The 22349-nt window shown below is 38.4% G+C and overlaps 1 protein-coding gene across 3 annotated transcripts in view; it reads right to left on the bottom strand.

Moving 5' to 3' along the window:
• The window catches only part of SHTN1 (shootin 1), a 95662-nt gene that overhangs the window by 69017 nt on the left and 4296 nt on the right, over nucleotides 1-22349 (bottom strand). For all 3 annotated transcript variants that reach the window (XM_014849260.3, XM_014849262.3, XM_044750192.2), the window contains exons 2-3: nucleotides 10552-10604; nucleotides 1263-1323 (exon numbers count right to left, since the gene is read on the bottom strand). In XM_014849260.3, the coding sequence (XP_014704746.1) occupies nucleotides 1263-1323; nucleotides 10552-10604 (114 nt within the window). The remainder of the gene's footprint in view (nucleotides 1-1262; nucleotides 1324-10551; nucleotides 10605-22349) is intronic.

Genomic DNA, 22349 nt, shown 5'->3' with positions numbered 1-22349 from the left:
GACCTGGTGTCAGCACAAGTGTAAGAACATTCTATTAATCCTGCATTGGAGGAGGAGAAAAGTCCTACACAAATGCAATTCATACATTTACAAATAAGAGATATTTCTATCATAGCATTTTGGCCTCCAAAAATACATAATATCAACAATACTCCCCTTAGATTTTCTTTGTTACAGCTAGATGCCAAAAAGAAACTAGTTATTGAAATTTAACTACAATGCTGCATTTTTATGGCTGTTTTATCTTCAATGAGAATAACATGTTTTGTTGTGTAGTTACCAAGTCACCACTTTATGATATAATCAAACAGCCTGGCTGATAAAGCATCTGCAGGACATGGAGAAAGGCTCTGCTTCCAAGGGGGAGAGTCACTTTCCCTGCTACGGTCTGGCCCTTTTCCCATGACATATTTCCATCTCATCCTTCCAGATGATCAGACATTACCTCTCTAAGGGGATGAAGTAATAACAGATTTACATCAAATAAAAAAATAACATAGCAAAAATTCAGAAGAAGAGTATTACAGCTTTGTGGGAATATAACTTTCTTTGGTGAGAGGGCTATTTTAAACATTCAAACTCTTAAAAATGGGTAAATTCTGTGAACTTAGAATTCCTTTTCTATGAATTAACCTAAGGAACTAAGAAGACCACTATAAAGATACATGTATAAGATTACTTGCCATGGAATTATTTACAACAACCAAAAACCAGAAACAATTCACCTATCACTGGAAATGTTTAAATAAACTGTGGTACTATCATATAACAGAATACTACAGACAATTAAAACTGATATAGATCTCTACAGACATGCAAAGATAACCATAATATACTGTTTACTGAAAAAAGCAGGCTGTAAGATTGAATGCAAAGTCTGACTGTACTTTTCTGTAGATACATACATTGTACAGATAGAAGACCAGCAAGGAAAGATTATAAAATACTAACTTTGGCTTTTCTCAAAGAGTCAAGATAACAAGTAATTTTTGTTCTCCTTTAACTGTTCTGCATAGTAAAATTCTTTATAACAAGTAAAAACTGTCTTTTATAATAACATACTCATAAAACAGTAATGCTCATTTCATTTCTTTAAAAATCGCAGTAATGCCAGGGCATTTTGGGGGCAAATGGGAAGATAATTCTTGCTCTCTGGATTGGATGCCCAATGCATCAGCAGCTAAACATAGGGTTCATGTCTACTCACACAATCTCAAAACAATTATGTGTCTTATAATAATTCCACTGAAATGCTTACATACTTTTCTGAAATTCCTCCAGTTTTTTAACAGCTTCATCTCGTTCTTGCCTAATTTTGTCACACTGAAATGACAGAAAAAGGAAATGTTAAATTTGTATCATAAACTTTAAGTTTAGAAAGGCAAGAAAGAGCAAACTAATAGACAACAGCAATTTTATGAAAAGAAAACAAAAATTTTAAACCTTAAAAAAGCATTAACGATCACAAGGTATTTGTACCATTTGTATCCAGCCAATTTTCTCGGACCCTCTAAGATAATGAGTCACCTTTACTGCTCATTAGCTCCTCAGTAACGGACCAATTTAACATCCTTGAGTTAAAACGCATTCATTCTTTAAGAGACTATGTGTGCCTCTTTTTAAGTAGGTATTTTGCTAATACAGTGAACATCCCACTCATTCGAAAGTCAGATACCCTGAAAACCAGGTAGTTTCAACTATCCAGAACATTGGTGCACAACTGGAAGTGACCATGAAATGAAGACAGCCTGCTGCCACAGGCCCCATGCACTCTCTCACTCCAGAAAAAGATCATCCCGTGTCCTTAGAATTGAGAATAGGAGAAGGAAGCATATTAAAAGGATATAAGATAAAATATCCCACAATCAGCATGTATCATGGACATAAACTGATTTTTAATTTTAAAAAGTAGGAGGACTCACTGAAAAGACTTTTAGGATGTAAGACCACAAAAGGAAAAAATAACTATTAAAGCATGAGGATCTTTTAAGGCATCTAGTATAGAAACAAGTATCTATTATATTAACAGGCCCTGAAGGTATTAACAAATTTTTCTTTTTCCTTGAGGAAGATTAGCCCTGAGCTAACAGATGCCACCAATCCTCCTCTTTTTTGTTGAGGAAGACTGGCCCTGAGCTAACATCCATGCCCACCTTCCTCTACTTTATATGTGGGATGCCTGCCACAGCATGGCTTGACAAGCAGTGCTAGGTCTGCACCAGGGATCTGAACTGGCAAACCCCAGGCTGCTGAAGCAAAACGTGCGAACTTAACCACTGCGCCACCAGGCCAGCACCATTAATGAATTTTTTAAAAACCTAATGTTCATTATGAGGACTGAATTCAATTTATCCTGAATTTCACAAAACAGGTAAGTATAAGACATTTTAGAAATATTTTCACCAAAAAAGTCTAAAAGTTTAAAAAGCCATTTCATCTACTAGAGTGATGATTAAAATTTTAATTTTGTGGGAATAGTATAATGTAATAATAAGAGGACCATATGAACAAAGCACAACTTTAAATTATATTTGAGTCCCAGTATGCTAGATAAATATACTGGTATTTCATGCCTTTGGAGATGTTTAATTTCAAATATCAGTGGCTAAAACATTATTATTCCACTGATAATTTGGAAAATCCAAACTAAAAGTGAGATATTCTCATCTAATAGATGGGCAAAAACTGAAAAAGTCTGACACCAGGAGCTGGAAACTCTCACATGCTGCTGTGGAAGCATCAAGTGGCCTAACTACTTTGGAAATAAACTATCAAAATTGGCCATGCAGATACCCTGTGATTCAGCAATTTTACTTCTAGATTCTATTAATAGAATCTTAGTAATATATACAAGACGATCTATACAAACATGCTCAACATTTATACTGACAATAAATCATGGTATAACACTCTACAGAGTATTATAAAATACTCCGTCAAATCATACAATACTCTCCAGAGCAGAGAAAATGAATGAACTAAAGTTATGAGTCAACATCGGTAAACCTCAAAAACCATAATGTTGAGTAAAATGAGTTACAGAATATGTATCAAATGATACTTTAAGCACACAAAACACTTTATATATTTATATTGTGTATTTCACAATACATACGGTATATATAAAAGTATAAAAACATGAAATAGAAGGATATATACAAAATTTGACAGCAGTTGTCTCTTAGAAGATAGGGAGGGGAAGGCAACTAGGGTTGGGCAACACTGGGGACCTTCAATTTTATCTGTAGCATCCTTTTATTTTTAAATTTCAAAAAAACAACAGTTAATTCTGTGTAGTGCATATGTGTTACAATTGTCTGTCCACCTCACTTCCAACAAGGCACAGTACAGTCTAAAGCACAAAAAGAAACACAATTTCTAACTAAGCAAACTCAAGTTAAGATTGCCAAATGAAATAGATCTGGTTTTTTACTTTCAAATTAATCTCATGTTTATTAATCTGGCATTTCTGAAGATAGAAGATGCCCTGTGAAAACCCATCTTTAGCTAAGAGTTGGTGCTTTGGAGTGTTGCTCCTGATTAAATGCCTGATTAAATGGATTCTTCTATAGACCTCTCAAAGCTCCACCTGCAGGAACTGGAGGTTAATTTAATTCTCGCTTAAATCAAACAGCCAGAGTTTTCACTGAGACTTTGCGTGACAAGAGCATTAAACAGGATGGTACTCTATCTCCATCCACTCAAATCAGAAAAAGGCCGCGAACTGATATCACACACAAACCACCAATGCAGCTACCATGTACGGGTCATTGGCAACACATGACAATTTTAGGTAGGCTTATACCAGTCCCCCAAAAGTAAGGCTTTATGCCATGCTCTCTGCTCATAAAGCCCAGGTAGACAGGCTTCAGTTAATAACATGTCTCAACATCACAGTCTAATTCCAACATGCAAGTAACCAATTTTTATAGTCCAGCTATATACTTTTACCCCAACCCTACAGTCATTACCAGCAGATTCAGAAGCTGTCTCCCAACCCCAGCTGTGTTCTATCAGGGGTCTTCATGTTGCTTTGCTTTCTATTTTCTGCAACCACATTGTGATAGAACTGGCAGCCACAGAATTTACCATCTGCTATGGATACTGAGAGCGGTGTGAACTGGGGGAGGGGCTCTACACATGCTGCAAATGCAGCTACCGATTCCAAACCAGAGCTGAGCAAAATATGGGGACGTTCCCGTTTACTAAGCAGAAATCCAAACATCCATTTACTTCATCATTTTAGAACCCAGAAAAATAGCTCGTAACCTTTCTCTCATTCTACTAACAGAGAGAAGTCAGCAAGGATTCTAGGCATTCTCAGAAGAGCGTCACATCTTTAAGTCCCACAGAAGCCCCTCACCCATCCTACCCCTTCCTCGACCCTGCTCATGCAGCTGCACCATTTGTAGAAACTGCTTCTTTTTGTGTGAGAATTGCCCATGAAGATTTAGCAATAGCAACAGATGTTCTTGGGCCTACATCACCTAATTATGATGCCCAACAATTCTCTGTAGCTCAAGGCTGGGGTAGAACCCAGCAGCACAAGTGCTGGTTTAAGCAAGCTGGATAACATTATACCTATTCTGGAGTCTCCATTTTGGCTGTTTATGAAGTGGTGAATTGACCAGAGGTTGGCCTTGCTGGTTTTGAAAGCTCTTAATATTAGAAGCCCTGGCTATTTTCCAGATCTCTTCCTTGAGCTTCATCCAGGCAGATACCTGGCGTCTGAAACTAAACCAGCATTTCAAAGCATTGGCAACTGATCTGCAGAGGGAAGTCTTTCCAGCGTGAAGTGGCATTCCCCCCACTCCCCACCAAATTGGGCAGCTCCGTTCTTTTCCCTCATATATCATCCAACTATTGCTTATACTAAAATGTCTGCTTAACAGAGCTCAGCAGACGTACAGATAACTAATATAGACACCAAGGCATCTTTAGATTTTCTTATGTGTATATTTTATACAAGAAAAACCCCAATATTCTAAATTGTGTCTAATTTCCACTAACACCAACATTCATTTTTATCTCCATGGTCCACAAATGCAATGGAGGGTTGCCAGTTACAGAAAGCCCAGTTTGGGGCCCAAGAAGTGTGTACACACCCTGCACACACACAACATCGAGGGAGCAGACAATCTATACACAGACAAGTACCTTACAGTGGACTGAACTAGACTTCTAAGCAGGTATCCACTGTAATCACAGAATGCCTTTATCTCCTTCCTCTGAGCATTGAATAAATTATTCATACAGCACCAACACGTGCCAGGCAGTGCATTAAGCACTGGGAGGAACACAGTGGGGAACATAACAGACCATGTGCTCTCACAAAACTTATGATCTACCAAGAAAGAGCAAACATGAGACAAGCAATTTATAAGAACTCTTGCTATAATGAGAGAAATACTGCGGTACAGAAGCAAACATATAGCAGAGGCTATAACACTAAGTCTGAAGAGGTCTCAACCCCACACCATTGTTACTTATTTTTCTTGAAGTTCATTCCTTTTATGTCCAATTACAATATTTAAACATTTAAACATGCATAGCATCAGAAATGTGCATATTTACCTGTTTTAGAATCTTTGGTGACGCAGTTAGAGGACCATCAAATCATTTTTAATAATCGACAATTCTATTGTTCCACCTATGTAAGTTCGGCTAGAACTCGCCTGGGCTTATCCTTAAAGAACACGATGAATTAAACCATTCTCACTAGAATGGAATTCCTTTCACTTTCCTCTCTTGGTGGTGTTCTTCCAATTCAAAGTTCTTTCCCTCCAATTTTCACAGGCAATAAGTAGTAGCTGCCCCCTCAAGCTGTCTTACAGCATTCTCCAAATTTTAGGGATTGTGTTTCGGATGGAAACACACGTCATCGGAACAGAGATCTTGCTCTTTGTTTCTGGATAGATTGCTGTTAATAAGAGACTCATTTTCACTTTCAAACTGCTAAGTAATTACTTTTTCTCTGGCACAACCACTTGCCACTCTGTTCTAAAGAAACTGCATGTATGTGGATGTATTATGCATGAACAGTTAGCATAATGGATGCATATCTTGCTGTTTAAAGTGGCTTCTTTACTGATTTTTTTTTTTAATAAAATACGTTGGGACCTTCACCTCTGAAATTTACACAAGAGGAAGAAATTTTAACAATAGACAACTGAGCCAAGATGCAAACAGTGTCATATATCTTGCTTCTTGAAACATAAGTCTTAGAAAGTGTCTGTCTCATTCCCTTTTCATTCATTGTTCCTGGCAAGCTGACAGAACCGCCTGATGCACTGTTACAGTAGCTCACCCAAACGACTTCTAATCAGCCACTTAAACATTTACTCATTTCAAAACTCAATCTCAGGACATAATATTAAACATAAATACTGTTTAAAGGCAGACATTCTTCTATGATACAGATTTCCTTCTTTTGATGTGCACTCCACACACCCCCGCCACCCTGAGAAATGTGAAAGCTATTCCATTAAAAGCTCAGTGAGGCTTTGCCCCCCATATAGGAAAAACCTCCAAACAATTATGACAAAGATCCTGAATGAGTCAGAAGAGAATGCCCTTCAATTGTAGAAGCATGACTAACGTCTGAATATGGTGATTGCTTCAAAGCAAAGTAAAATATTTTATTTGGTTGATTCTAAAATATATAGGCCTCTATTTTTCCATATCCCCAAAAAGAGATTTGTGAGGGTTGTTGACTTCGTGGTAGGCTTTCTTACTTTTTAATACACTATTGATAATGCCATTCAGAAACTAAGCAAAAAATAACGGAAAGTAACACCCTCTCCATAATCCCCACTTACCTTGATGTTGAAAAAAACAAAACGGAAGGTTTTACATTTTAATAAAACCCATGTAACTTATTTGTACTCCATATAATATTTTGATAACAATGAATTTGGGTTGATAAAATGTAATAAGTACATAAAAAAATACAGATGCTTTATTATAAAGAAGCAAACAATTAATTCTGCTAGTGAGAGAAGACTTTGAAAAAAATTAAGTGACACTTAAGCCAAGCATTAAGGGCTAATAAGAGTTTGTCACATAGAATTGAGTAGGAAACTTATCTTTTGTCCTTTTCCCATCCCACCCCAAAACTCTAGGCATTCACTTATAACAGCACAATTTATCACAGTTATTTGTCAACTTGCCTGTGTCCCTCATTAGAGTGGTTTTACTCAAGAATGGGGCCTTCATATATTTTTCTTTAAGCCCCAGAGAGGTACTTAGAAGGCATTCAATAAAAAGTTTTCCCTTCAAAAAAGCTTCCCATATAAACTCAGATTCTGCTTCCATCCTCAAAGACATTCATAAAAAACACAAAATGATTAACATTACATTTTTCCTTGAAAGGGAGAACTTCAAAGGAAAAGATTATTAAAACATTGGCCCACCCTCCCAAATCTACTCTTATCCTTTGAATGCATTATGTTAGAATCTATATGCATGCATGCACACACACACCCACACACACGCATACGAATTTTTCTGACATAAGATTGACGTCAGATTGATATTTAACTTTTAGTTTTTAAAGAAACCAATAGATGGTGAAGGCAAATGATTCAGAAAAGTATTGAGTCTGATAATTTGCTGTGGAAAATTCATGAGCTAACAATAAAGAATTAAGAATAAAACCAAGACCTCTGTGGAAAAAGACTCAATTGGTTACCGTAAGTTTACCTGCTTCAAAAAGAACATTTGTGGTCAGAAGACTCATGTTTGCATTCGACTCTGTTAAGCCCTGAGGTCCTGTTCTCTGTGCAATGGAGCTGAGATGGGGCTGTTTGGAGCATCACACGAGGGAGGTAAGTGAACGTACATGACTTCTTAATAAACACAGCCTCTTAAGAAACTGCCTGCTCTGCAGAGATTCACGTCCTACGACTTGTCTCAGATTCCAAACGGGGCTTAAAAAGATCTTACCCGAAGGAATCATACCCACCGTCTCCTCCCACTGATAAGTTTCATGACCTGGCAACAAAGATAGTTAGACGTAATATGGACCTGTGGAAGGAAGAAATAACTTGAAATGGTATTTTTCGGTCCCTTCCACTCGTGCAAAATTTCCCCGCATCAAATTAACTATAGCAGAAGGAGGCTTACTTTAGATTCCTAGGCTTGACTGAGTTAACTGAACTCTGGCTTGGGGCCATGAGATAAGGATGGCCATGTACATTTGCAGATGTGGGCTGCACAAACCTCACCCAGACAAGCACAAGTAAGTGCTTTACCAGAGAAAACGGTGTTCTCCACTGACCACCTCCGCAACTAAAGCTGCTTTTACTCATTCTGTGCTGTATAAAAGGCTTTTATTATATGCTTCCCTCCTTTGTAATACAGCCCTCCTTTTTGGGGAAAAAATCTGCAGCAATAAGACTGATAGTCTTTTAACAGAAGATAAACAAAGTGCAGGGAACTTAAAACCACTCTGTTTTGTTTTACCCAACCACATAGCATTCCACATTGCTTTCATTTCTTTTCTTCCCATTTCTGCTAATAGTTATTTCTAAAGAACTAGCATAGAAGCAGGTCAATAATGCATCCAGATGTTGCAAAAGTATTAGGCCATACTCTGCAGAGAAACATGTAAACAGTTAATGGGCTGAGGTAATTTATAATCCTTCTTTTATCAAATGCATTTTACCTATAATTCCACTTTAACAGATGCTTCACTTAAAAACTCACTGCAGAAAGGGGCTCTCAGTTAAGCAACCATCGTCACCACCAATAATCAACGTTTATAGAACATCTACTATTTTTAGGGCAATGCTAGGTCTACAAACAAACAAGGATGAAAGAAGGAGAAGAAAAGAGAAAAAAATTGCTCTTCTTCCTCTGATGTTTATTCACCTTCTTTTATATCCTTCTCTACAGCATGAAGACACTTGTTTGCTTTCCCTCCTCATATCTTCTAGGTTAAGTCAAAGAGTGCTCCTGAATCAACTCCTCCAACTTGTTTTGCTCTTCCCCTCTTGGGCCAGGAACATCTATGGAAAAGACTCAATCGACTGACAACTTCTTGGATTTCTCCTAGAGCTGGAAGATGGCTGGGTATCTTAGGGAAAGGTTTAAGCTATCTGGCCTAAGCATCACCCATTAGTTAGGTTGACTTTCAAATTATGGGGCATTAGGGACTCAGGATTGAAGCAGAAACTCCCCACCTGATGGAATCCTCAGGACATCTGTGATTTTTGGTGGTTACGGTGTTAGAATTAGAAATCTTGTTAAACTATTTTCTGTGACCTTCTCAGCATATTAGAGACGCATGCGCCAACCACCTTCTGTCATGGATATTTTCATCACCCTCACCTACCGTTCCCTGAATCGCCTGATTAAAAGAAGAGAAGAAACTTAAGATTCACCAAACACCAAGGATTTATTTATAAATGAGCAAAGGAGCCTTAATACTGGTTGAAAAATAATTATCTAAAAATCCATTATAACATGCTTTGAACTAGAGTACTTACCATTAATATCGCCCACTATACTACAGCTATATAGGTAACAAATTAATATGAGTGAAAAAGTTAAATATGACTCTTAAGAGCCCAAAAAATACACCCAAATATGTCATAGGTTTTACAAATATTTAGCGCAATGCCAATATTCATTGCATCTTACTCTGAAATTTTAAAGATGAGGTTTCATACAGCAATGATGATCACCTTCTTTAAGAACCACAAAGACCTGTTATTAATTTGCCACCATGGACGTTATGTTTTGAAATATTTGGTCTATCAAAGTAATTTCTAGAAGTAAATTTTGTTTATATCTGAAAATAATAATGGACAGTTCTGCTCTCTCTTACTTTTCATTTTCTATTCAGTCCCTCTACCTTTTTTAACTTAGCCTTTCCTTCCATTTGTCCCCTCCCCATATATACAAGGAAAAAATATGTATTAACAAACATTCACAAATCTTAAGTGGACATTTTTAGAGACAAGAAGGTAAGTAGTTTGTAAAGGAAAGCAGAATTTAATTATTTAACAGTTTAAAGATAAAACTGCCAGAGCCGCTGAAAATATTAACCAGGTTTCCCCATCTTCACGTTGGAGGTTTTTCACTTCCAGAATACTATTCATACACTTAGAGGAAGCAAACATACAAAAGGTTTCCGGAGCCATTTGGGCTAAACACCAATGACTAATTCCAAAGAGTTCTCCCCAGAATGTCATATGTCTAAGCCCCAAAGGTAAATGTCTCAGGGCTTCAATTCCATCACTAGAATCCCAAATCTGACAGTTCTTAGGGAAAAACTACAGTTCTCAGGGGCTTGTGGTGCTTGGCCTGGTGCCTTGCTGCACATTTAGCTGTGTAGTTAATCTCCCAGAGCAGCGCCCACTGTGGCATGCCTGCTATTCTTTACCATCTGGAGCCTGGAGTTGATATTAGCTTGAACCACACAGGCAGGAGAATAGAAAAAAAAAAAAACTCTCACTCGCATTTAACTGAAATTGGTGGCAGAACAATGCGCCATGCCGTCCAGGCTTTTACATATGTAAGAAAGGAAAAAAAGGGTAAAGTACAAACCTTCTCCTTTGTTTTCTGGTTCTCTGCTCTAAGGTCTTCATATTCGCCTATTGCTAGAAGAAAAAAAGGAAAGCAACATTATAACATTATCAAAAGTTTACTGCAGGAAAACCTGGGAAGCCAACTAGCCCGTACTGTCTATTTATTAGGTTCGGGGTGGGGTGAAGAAGAGGCCACAGAAGAGGGGCCTCTGCTTTTAAGAGTAAGGAAGAAAAAGAGGCCATAGTAGATGTGGGCCCACCAAGCTGAAATTCACTTCTCCCTCCATCATCAGTAAGACCTATGAGCCACAAGAGACCTACGACAAGTCACTGCTCTTGATGCCCAGCACTTGGTGCTGTGAAAGGAAATAGGTGGGTGTTCCCTGAAGTTCCTTCCAGCACAATTAGTCTGTGATGCTGTTATCAAAGGTTTATTTTTTAAATCGGCCTCCAGGAAATAAAGTAAGCTTGCACATTCAATTCTTATGTCACACAACTGCTTTATCCACAGAACAAAAAGTTTATGCTTTGACCATTCAGCTAAGAACAACTATTTTCAGGTACTGCAAGACATCAATCACCAAACCATGACCAGATACCAGCCAGATTCATTTCACTAAGGTGGAAAAATATGTGAATTGTTCAGAAATATTTCCAACTATGTGGAAAAACAGTGGTTTTCTACTTAAAACCCTCTATTGCCAGAAAAATACGATAACCTGAACCCCCACATTCATCATTCATTCAAATGCCAAAGCACCATTTTTAGATATCCTTACAGCTGAGAATACAATGTTTAGAGTGCATCATGGAAAGAAAGAGAATGATCTAGGATTAATGATGGAGCAAAATGTGTAAGGTAGGCCTGGCAGAACTGCTGCCCACTCCCAGACCAGCACCTTCACTGGCAGCAGACAGCTAGGGAATCATCAGATTGGATTTTTATACTTTGACTTTTTAAAAAAAATTTTAAATTTATCTACGAAAAGCTCAGTTTTTCTTAAAAAAAAAAAAAAGACCAACAAATCTTCCTATTTCTATGAATAACCTGAAGATGGAAATAAAAAATCTGAAACCAGTGGCTTCAAGAACATCCCAGATAATCTGGTTATTAATCCTAGAAGTATATGATTCTAACCACCGGAGTAAAGAACACCCCAAAAACAGACAACTCACACGGTAAAGTACATGCTTTGTTTCCTCCAACAGTGATCCAAAGGACTCAGAACAGCTACCGTGATGGGAGGACGGAAACGTTAAAATCCAATTCAAATGAACAAATATTTATGGGATTACACCACCAGTGCCCAGAAGTTTTATTAGCACTCCATGACTATCTAAATAAGAATGAATGGACAATTTTATTGAAGTCATACCCCCCCAAAATCCTTGAAAAGTAGCCCATAAAACAGCTGAAAGTATACATGTAAAGACATAGCCCTTCTAAAAATAATGATGTTTTCCACAGAAAAGATTTGACTGACCACAGAATGCAGCGCTCTGCACACCAGCCACTCATCAGCCTTCACCACACAAACCCCAACCAATGAGTATAAACTAAATTGTCCTTAGTTCTGAAAAATCAATAAAATACCTCTTCTCCTCCTGTTTTTCTTTTTTTGAGGAAGATCAGCCCTGAGCTAACATCTGCTGCCAATCCTCCTCCTTTTGCTGAGGAAGACTGGCCCTGAGCTAACATCCGTGCCCATCTTCCTCTACTTTATATGTGGGATGCCTACCACAGCATGGCTTGTCAAGCAGTGCCATGTCCGCACCCGGGATCCAAACCCGCGAACCCCAGGCTGCCTGAAGCAGAACGTGCGCACTTAACTGCTGCGCCACCGGGCGGGCCCCGCTCCCCTCCTTCTTTAACAGAGAGAAAGAAGAACTAAGAGCTTCTAAAAATAGGCATTTTTAACACCATTGGTAGTCTATGGCCATGTCCCAAGTCTTATTACTATATCTAATATTGTTTCAAAAAATAAATGTATATTTTATCAAGAGACTTTTGGTTTACCTGACATTTAAAAATATCTGTAGGTGAAGCTGAAAAATCAAAATTGATTTACCACTCTATTCTAGATGACCGACTTTTACAGACGTACAAAACAAATAACAGAGGCTTGTAAAACCATGATCTCATATTGACGTTAGGAAAATTTTTTTCTATTTAAAACATCATATAACGGCTTTGAAGGCTTTTTTAAAACACCAATACTATTCTTCCATTATATTGCCAATGGAATCCAGATGAAACACTGTAGACTCCCCATTAATGGGTCTTAATGAAAAGCATTAATTGAGAATCCTTCACCTATCATACGTTAATGGAAACCAGAGAAAATATGCTATCTTGTGACTAAGTGCAACTTAAAAAATAATAATAAAGCAGGTACAGGGAAAGGAGAAGGAAAGTATGGGAAGAATTCAAGCGCTTGTTAGCAGCAAGGGGACCCTTGAGGGATAGGGCATAAAAGGAAAAAAATATTTACTCCTATTTTTATTTCTTTGAATTTAAAAAACCAAGCTCACTGTCCTAATAATATTTACACACACACACACACACACACACACACACACACACACATATACCTATATATCATAGCGAAGACATACGTAACCCTATCCTCAAGAAAACTGGCAAAAACTGAAATGACCACTATTATTCAGCTGCTTCTTTTTTGGCAATGCTAAAGGGTCACAGAGAAAGCCTTCTTACTGTTTCAGAACTGGCTCACACAATTTGAAATTTTTTTTAAGTGAGTTGCACAGCTCAAGTGATTTGATGAGAGAGATCCTCCAAATCTTGAATTAACCAATGCAAAAGAAAAGATGAATCTGACCAATTCTCTGCCATATGAAAGATATCCACAGTTTGGGGAGGACTTCATCTCTTGGGTTTACAAGTGTAGTATATTTCACTGTACTATAAGGTCATACAGCAGAGTAATTAAAAAGTGCAGCCTAATCCCAGCCTGAGCACTTACTAGCCAGGGGACCCTGGGAAAATTGGCTAATCAGAGTCTCAGATTCCTCATCTGGAAAACAGGAATAACAATTACACATCTCTCATAGCGCTGTTATTAAGACTGAGTGAGTTAACCTGTAAGACGTAAGAGTCCTTAGGCATATTAAGCGTTCAATACATGTCAGCCATGGTTATTACTGATACAGCAAAGTACATCAAGTCTCATGTGCATGACAAGAGACTAGATGCTCCCTAATGCCCTCAGTCTCCAGCTTATTTTTGTCACACATGACCTGAAAGATGGCAGAGCAGAAAACCTCTAAAACCCTAGGTATTACTATCCTCCAACAAATAAAGGGAGGAGAAAGGGGGATAAAAACCAACTGTAGTTATTCTAGTAAAAAACAAGGCACCAAAGAAGTGGAAGCATGTCTGAGAGCTGCAGTTTTCGATCCTGGCTGCACATTAGAATCACCTGGGGAGCTTTTAACACCGGCCCCGCCCCCCTCCACTATTCCCCACCCCCTGACCCCCAACCCAAGATGCCGATTTAACTAGTCTAGGGTGGAGCTTGGGCATCCATACATATGTTTTTTTCAGACGTCAGCACCCCAGGTGATTCAAATGTGCAGCCAAAGTGGGGAATCACTACATAAGAGCATAGAATGGAAGAAAAAGGAAGATGTGGAGAAAACAAGGAGAGTATCAGGCAGAGAGCATGTGTTTCAAGAATCATGCTGGTTTTCTATTTCTAACTCCCTAATGCCAAAAAAAGGAGTTTTCTTTCCAAACTGCAAATCATGACATAGCCAGACCAGGAAGCGACTGAGAAGAGTTGGTTGTTTCAGAAACAGGACAACAAAAGTTGATAACTACAGGCCAAAACACCTTGGCTAGGTTGAACAACAGTCAGTTTGCCTGGGACTTTCCCAGTTTTAGCACTGAAGAGTCCAGTGTCCCTGGAAACCTCTCAGCCCCAGGTACGTTAGTCACCCTATCTCTAGCATGAGCTCCAGATCAGTACTTCCAACCAATACTTTCTAGACCTGTACTGTCAAATATGGTAGCCACTAGCAACATGTGGCTATTTACATTTAAACTAATTAAGATTAAATAAAATTTAAAATTCAGTTCTTCAATTGCACTAGCCACATTTCAAGTGCTCAATAGCTACATGTGGTTAGTGGCTACCAGAGTGGACAGTAGACACAAAACATTTCCATCACAGCAGAAAGTTCTACTGGACAGTACTGTTCTGGACATCTGTCCAAATACCCTAAAAACACTTCAGGCTCAACACGTCAGAAAGTGAGCTCATCACCTCCCTTTCATCCAAACCTCCCACTTCCTGTATGCAGGACCTCCTTTCATTCACGTCATCATCTACCTGGTCCTCAAGCTAGAACCTCAGGATCCTCCTTGATTCCTCACTTTCTCCCACCTCCAAAGGAACATGAAACTGCTCAGATCTCTTAAAACATTTCTCCAGCCTGCCCTTACTCTACAGCTAGTATCTCTGCCCTAATTCTGACCCTCAATAATGGCAAAACCCTCTCATCTAGCCTCTAGTCTCCCTCTATCCCAAGTTCATTCTTTATAAAGTAGTTAGCATAGTAACAAAGCAACCTGGCTATCTCACTCTTTTGTTTAAAAGCCCCCAAAGACGTTAGCTTTACAATCTGAGACTCCACTCTCTCCCCACCGTTCAGCCTCAGAGACCACAACTCACTCCATCACACCCAAAGTCCCAAGCTTCCCTGAACCATCTAAGACCTTTCATACCCAGGTGCCTTTACAAATATTTTTTCTTCTGCCTACAAGGTCTTCCCCTTCCCATCTTCCCTAGCCCCTCCTTTTCAACGCAATTCAACTGTCATTTCCTCTAAGAAACCCTCCCCCATACTTCAGGCAAAAATCAGCACTTATGTTTCTAATACACTACCAGAGTACACTGGTCATACATCTCTATTAGAGCATCTACATATAACATTATAAATTATCTGAGCATAGGTCTGTTTTCTTGTCTTTTCTCCCACTCAATTCATTGCTAGATACCTTAGACCCAGCAGAATATCAAGCACAGAGCCAATGCTTATGTTGAGTGAATGGCTGGTTCATATAAATCTGTGATGTAGAGCAATTAAGCCAAACATTAACATCTTCATTTAACAAACGAAGACACAAATGCATAGAGAAGTCAAATCCCACAGTAAGAAATAGTGGAGGCAGAACGAGTCTGATTCCCAAAGTCATTCATGTAAAAAACTACTGAGCAGTACTGTGTGCAGTGTGCTAAAGCACTAGACCACAAATAATCCTCTAGGGTGAGGACTTTATCTTTATGTATGCAGATGCCAACATCTATCACAATGCCTGACTTGATAAATGTGTGTTAAGGAAGAAGGAAGAATGGATCCAGGTCCCCACATGAACAAATTATGAAAGTGCACATACTCTTCTTCCCATATTGAAAGGGTCTCTTACATCACATAACAGGATACTTAATAAAAATGAAGATTTAAATAGTCATCAAATATAACCAAAAAAAACACACTAGCTCATGAGCTCTTTAATGGAGATTCTCATCCATTGAGTATGCATCTTTGAGACTCATGGAGCTTTGAAATACTTCTTACTAACAGGAAATGAGGACATGAGTCATAACATATAATGTTCAATTAGGACATTATTCCCTTCTGCACACATCCCAATGAGTCCTGCTCGTAAAGCCAGAGAAGAAAGAGAAGTCATTTATACCTCATTTGTTCATTAAAGCATTAGAAACACCAGGGAAAACACACTGGAAAATCTGGTCAAAAAACAAAGGCAACAGATTTCACATCCAAAAAGAAATTATGGCAAACATGAAATTCACTCATTACTTGGTAGAACATATAGTTCAATGTTAACAAATTAATGATGCCTAAAAAGTACTCTCAACACACTATATTAATGGCTTCAAATTAACCAACAGAAAGAAAGGAAACTGAGTAATGTTAAAATACATATATAAGTCTGGTTTCTGGTCTGGCATGTAAGGAGCTTGTAAATTGACACTCCTGTCCTCACAACAACCAAAAAGCTGAACAAACCAAGAATCAACAACTCTTCTTAGATTCATCGGAGAATTGAGGTCACAGGGCAAATTGCTACTCCAAAAATTGGGGAGATACTCAGGCAGATACAGAGGATCACAAGTTATTAGAGCAGAAGCCAAGGTGCAGAACCTCCTCACCAACTAGTACGAAGATAGGAAAACCTAAACTGTGACTGACAAATTGCCGGAGGCTCAGTTTTAATAAGTTTGAGAGTTAAAAACTCCAGGGGGTGGGCCAGTCTTAGGAAGGCCCCCACATGCTGGTGAGCTTTACCTCCAGGAGTGCTGCTAGGTCCTCCCAGTGAATATCAGAAAAAATTTCCCTACTGCTTCTGGTGGGGAAGGGGGAAAGTAGCCACTGGGAAATACGAGCATTCTGTTCGTCTTAACAAGGCCTGTCCTTAGGAGAAATTATTTTACCAGAGCCTAACAGACTTGGGGGGAGATAATACCCAACTTCAGCCCCCTCTAGCCTTCCACATGGGGGAAGGCATATACCTAACTCCAGCGCCCCCTAGCTTTCCTGTCTCACCTAAAAGGAAAAAAAAAAAAACTGAGAAGCGCTTATGAAAGTCATAGCTCAGGGGCACAGGCTCACTAAAAGACTGACACCTTATCACAGGACTATACAACACTTCCCTTCCCCAATACCTTACCGCCACATGAATGTTTATAGCAGCTTTCTTCATAATTGCCAAAACTTGGAAGCAACCATGATATTCTTCAACAGGTAAAAGGATAAACTGTGGTACATCCATACAATGGAGTATTATTCAGTGACAAAAAGAAATAAATGAGCTATCAAGCTACAAAAAAAGACTTGGAGGAACCTTAAATGCATATTGCTAAGTGAAAGAAACCAGTTTAAAAAGTCTACATACTATACAATTCCAACTATATGACATTTTCTGGAAAAAGCAAAACTATGGAGCCAGTCCAAAGATCAGTGGTTGCGATGGGGTAAGGAGAGAGTGATGAACAGGCAGAGCAGAGGGAATTTTTGGAGCAGTGAAATTATTCTGTACGAAAACATACTGGTAGGTACAGGTCATGCATTTGTCAAAACCCACAGAATGTACAAGATAAAGAATGAACCCTAACGTCAACTATGGACTTTAGTAGTAATGTATGAATACTGGCTCATCAATTCTACAAAATATACCACACTAATACAAGATGATAATAGGGGAAATGAGGAGGGGCAATGTGGGAATTCTCTGTACTTTCAGCTCAATTTTTCTGTAAACCTAAAACTGCTCCCAAAGAGTCTCATTTAAAACAAACAAATAAATATATATATATATATATATATATATAATAGAATCATACCCTGATTTGTGTGACAGAGGATTTGAGATAAAATTAAGTAACTAAAAGGATCCTAATATACTACTGTTCATTGTAGCATACAGAAATTTCAGAACTCATATTTTAATGTTTAAAATGCTTAGCCAGCATGGTAAACAGAGAAAAACAAAACTCATGTTCCTTCTACATTTTAAAGCAAAGCCTGCCTGTGTAACAGCTTTATAGGATAAAATCTACAGCACAACAAAGTTTAAAATACACTCACTTTTTGGATCCAACAATTCCACTTTTGAGATTTTTTTCCTACAGCTGCACTTACTGATATATGCGTACAAGGATTTAAGAAACATTATTTTTAATAAACTTTAATTTTATGAACTTTAGATTTACAGCAAAATTGCAAAGATAGTACAGAGAGTTCCCATATACCCTACACAAGTTTCTCCTATAATCAACATCTTACATTAGTATGGTACATTTATTACAATTAATAGACCAATATTGACACATTATTATGAACTAAAGTCCATACTTTATTCATATTTCCTTAGTTTTTACCTAATCTTCTATTTCTGTTCCAGGATCCCATCCAGGTACCACATTGCATTTAGTTGTCATGTCTCCTTAGACACCTCTTGGCTGTGACAGTTTCTCAGACATTCCTTGTTTTTGATGACTTTGACAGTTTCGAGGAGGACTGGTCAGTTATTTTTTAGACTGCCCCTCAATGGGGATGTGTCTCATGCTTTCCTCATGATTAAACTGGGGCTATGGGTTCTTAGGGGAAAACTGCAGAGGTGAAACACCATTTTCATCACCTCATATCAAACATGCACACCATCAACATGACTTAAATTGCTATTGAAGTTGACCTTGATCACCTAGCGGAAGTAAAGTCTGTCAGGTTTCTCCACTGTAAAGTTACTCTCTTTCTCCCCTTTCCACACTGTCCTCTTTGGAAGGGAATCTCTATGCACAGCCCATACTTAAAGAGCAGGGTGTTATGCTCCACCTCTTTGAGCGGGACAATCTACATAAATTACTTGGAATTGTTATGTATGGAATATTTGTCTCTTTTTTCAATCATTTATTTATATCAGTATGGACCCATGAATACTTATTTTATACTCTGGGTTATAATCCAATATTTTGGTGTTCAAATTGTTCCATCTTTGGCCACTGGAAGTTCATTCAGTTGGCTACTGTATCTCTTTGACATATCCCCATCACTGTGGGCTTATTTGTCTGAGCACTTCCTTAGTTTCCAGTACTACAGGATGCTCCAGGCTCATGTGTACATTTCCTGTCCCAGTGACCCTAGCCCTAGAATCAGCCTTTTCTCCTAGGAGCCCTGTTCCTTTTTTTTCTTTCTCTAAGACAACCTCTGTCCCCAATCTGGCAGCACTTAATGCCGCACTGAGAATGCAGTAAGCAGGGCCATTTCAAAGGGCCTCATTTATGTAGATGCCTGTTCTTCCAGGGTTATACAAAGCAGCATCCCTGATTCCGTATCTAATAAAAATGTATTGACTGGACGTGAAGGTTAACCTGAGTCTGATTTCCCATGTCTTCAGACTGCTGTGCAGCGCTTCTAAGAAGGCAAACTTTGGGAATTGCCTCTCTGTTGCAGAATTCAGGTGGAACTCAAGGAAAAGGCTAATGCTCACCCACCAACTCTGTGGTAGTCAGCCTCCAAGAAAGCCCCCAATGATTCCCACCTCCTGATATTCACACCCTTTATAGTCCCCTCCTACATCGTATCAGGGTTGGTCTGTGCTGTGGTCTAAATGCTGTGTCTCTTCCAAATTCATATGTTGAAATCCTAATACCCAATGTGATGGTGTTAGGAGAAGGAAGGAGGGATCTCTGTGGGCCTCTTTTTATAAGAACACATCCCATTCATGAGGGCTCCATCCTCATGACCTAAGCACCTCCCAAAGGATCCACCACTGGTCCTTTCATTGGAGAACGGTATTAGAAGCCACGTTCTGAGTTAGATGTGCTCACTGCTACTGTACACCCACACTCTCAGGTGACAGAGCAAGGAAATACATGCGTGTATACTAATCTAATACATACATACATATCTATAAATATTTCTGTATGTAAAACATCTGTATCTGTATTAAGCTAAACATGAGTTCATCTGATGTCTCCAACTCTTATCTATTGCCAAAAGCATTATTTATTTTTAATAGTAAAAATACAGAAACACAGAAGTGCCCATCTAGGGGACAATACATTGTGAGAGATCCGTACAGAGGAATACTAGCCAATCAATTTTTAAACATTTAGCTCTATATGCATGGATATAAATTCTGTAATATATATTAAGTGAAATATATATGTACATACATATACAATTTCTGGAAGGAAATACAACAAAAGGTTAACAGTAGATAACTGAGGAATGGAAATGGGGTTCGAGCATGCTTATCAATGGGGTGCAGCACCTCAAAGAGAAAAAAACCTTAGATATTACAAAGGTTTGTAGCCCTCCAAAGGATCACAGTACATAAACAGATGTATACTATATCTGTGGTATTAAAATTTCATGGAGAGGGGAAGCAATTGGGGGAAAAATGTCAAAAAAGACTCCTTAAGAGAGTATAATGAAATAAATATTGGGAAACAATGGGTTAGAGGGAATAAGTTAATTGTACTTTTCACTTTATATGCTTATTTTTTCTATAAGCATATGTTTATTTCTAAATTTAATTTTTAATAAAACAAAAGTAAGATTTATCTACCTAGCGGACGCGTTAAGTGAATGGTGAAATTCTGACTAGAAGATGTAGCTCCTCAGCCCATGCTGAGTATCCCTCCCATGGAGAAGTGCCCAACTGGTGTCTCTTGGGCAGTAGCTCACCAACTTTAGGAGGAAACTGCATTTGTAATAAGTAAACTGGTTTATAACAAAAACCACATGGCCCACAAAGCCTAAAATACTTTCTGGCCATTTACAGAAAAAGTCTGTTGACCCATGACCTAAAGTATATTAGCTTAAAAAAATTTTTTTGGCATATTCACACAGCACAATACTACTCAGCAACTCAAATGAAGAAAACTCTGTGCTATAATATTGATAAATCTCACACACATAATGAGTGAAAGAACACAGAAGCAAATAATACATATTGTATGATTCCATTTATGTAAATTTCAGAAACTGGCAAAACTTATCTTTGGTGACACTGAATATACTTGGGGAAAGGAAGGTGATAGTGATCAGAGGGATTATGAAGGGGCTTCTGGAAATGTTCTAAGTGTTGTTAGAAACATTTTTTTTTAATAACTCATTGAGATGTTCATTTATATTTTATGCACTTTTCTCAATCTATATCATACTTTGTTGTAAAAGCAAAAAACTTGACAAAAATGTAACCAAAGAAAACTAAATTTACCAGGCTTCTTTTCATAATTAAGGAAGTAAGTACACACGTACCCTGGTTACTGAGGTATAGTTGGCCCTGGACCACACTTGGAGAAATAGTGGTGTAAAGACAAGTTTGCACCTGACACCAAAGCGATCATTTAGCCCCAGACAGCTTCCTGCTGACTGACTTTGTATGGATCCAACACTGAAAAGTCTTCAGCTTTTCCAGACTGATGTGGTCATTGTGGTAGACAATAGTTTCACCCCCTTTTGTCAAAATAATGCTCTAGCTACTTTCTAGCCCAGAAGCCAAAGGAACACTAGAAGCCTCTTTCAATTACTAACTCGGCTCCAAGAATAAGCTTGACTAAATTTCCATCTGAACCTTAAGCACTATGTCAACAATCCTGGGGAAAATGATACCAACTTTAAAGAGAAAGGAGGTTAACTTGATTTAAAACCAGTTATCTTACCATAGGAAACCCATTTTAAGTAGTGTTAGCCCAAGAAGAGCCCACAACTTTTGGTTTGGTGGTGGTGGTACTTGTTTTGGTCTTACATTAGAGCATCCTCATTGGTAACTGTCAGTCACTCTCTTCAAAACTTTCTCAACAAGTTCCACATGACACATCACTACTACGTTGACCAGTTTAGTGGACATCTGTTGTTTGTGTCTGCCCAGGCTTGCATTCCCACTTCTGGTAGTGGCACCCCATTCTTTTTTGGACAACTACTCCAATCTATTGGTCTTTGTGAGGCTTCCAATCAAGCCAGCTCGCCTTTCCCTGGCCAAAGGATTTAAACACACGACCCAAACTAGGCCAATTAGACACTCTTCCTAGAATATAAATGCCTATCACCATCTCTAGACTAGGAACTCCTCACCAGCAGAGACAAGGTTTTATTCATCTCTATACCTCTGATGCCTAGCACAGTGCCTGGCTATAAATATTCAATGCATGTGGGTTGAATGAATTGCAAAGAAATCATGTACCTTAAATATATGCTGAGCAAAATCTATCATTTCCCACAGAATTCTGGAAAGGGAGCAAATTGTATGATGTTTTG

Source organism: Equus asinus, chromosome 2, assembly GCF_041296235.1.
Source record: "Equus asinus isolate D_3611 breed Donkey chromosome 2, EquAss-T2T_v2, whole genome shotgun sequence".
Taxonomy (NCBI): domain Eukaryota; kingdom Metazoa; phylum Chordata; class Mammalia; order Perissodactyla; family Equidae; genus Equus; species Equus asinus.
The sequence above is the reverse complement of the archived record's forward strand: the minus strand, read 5'-3'. Positions and strand labels throughout refer to the sequence as shown.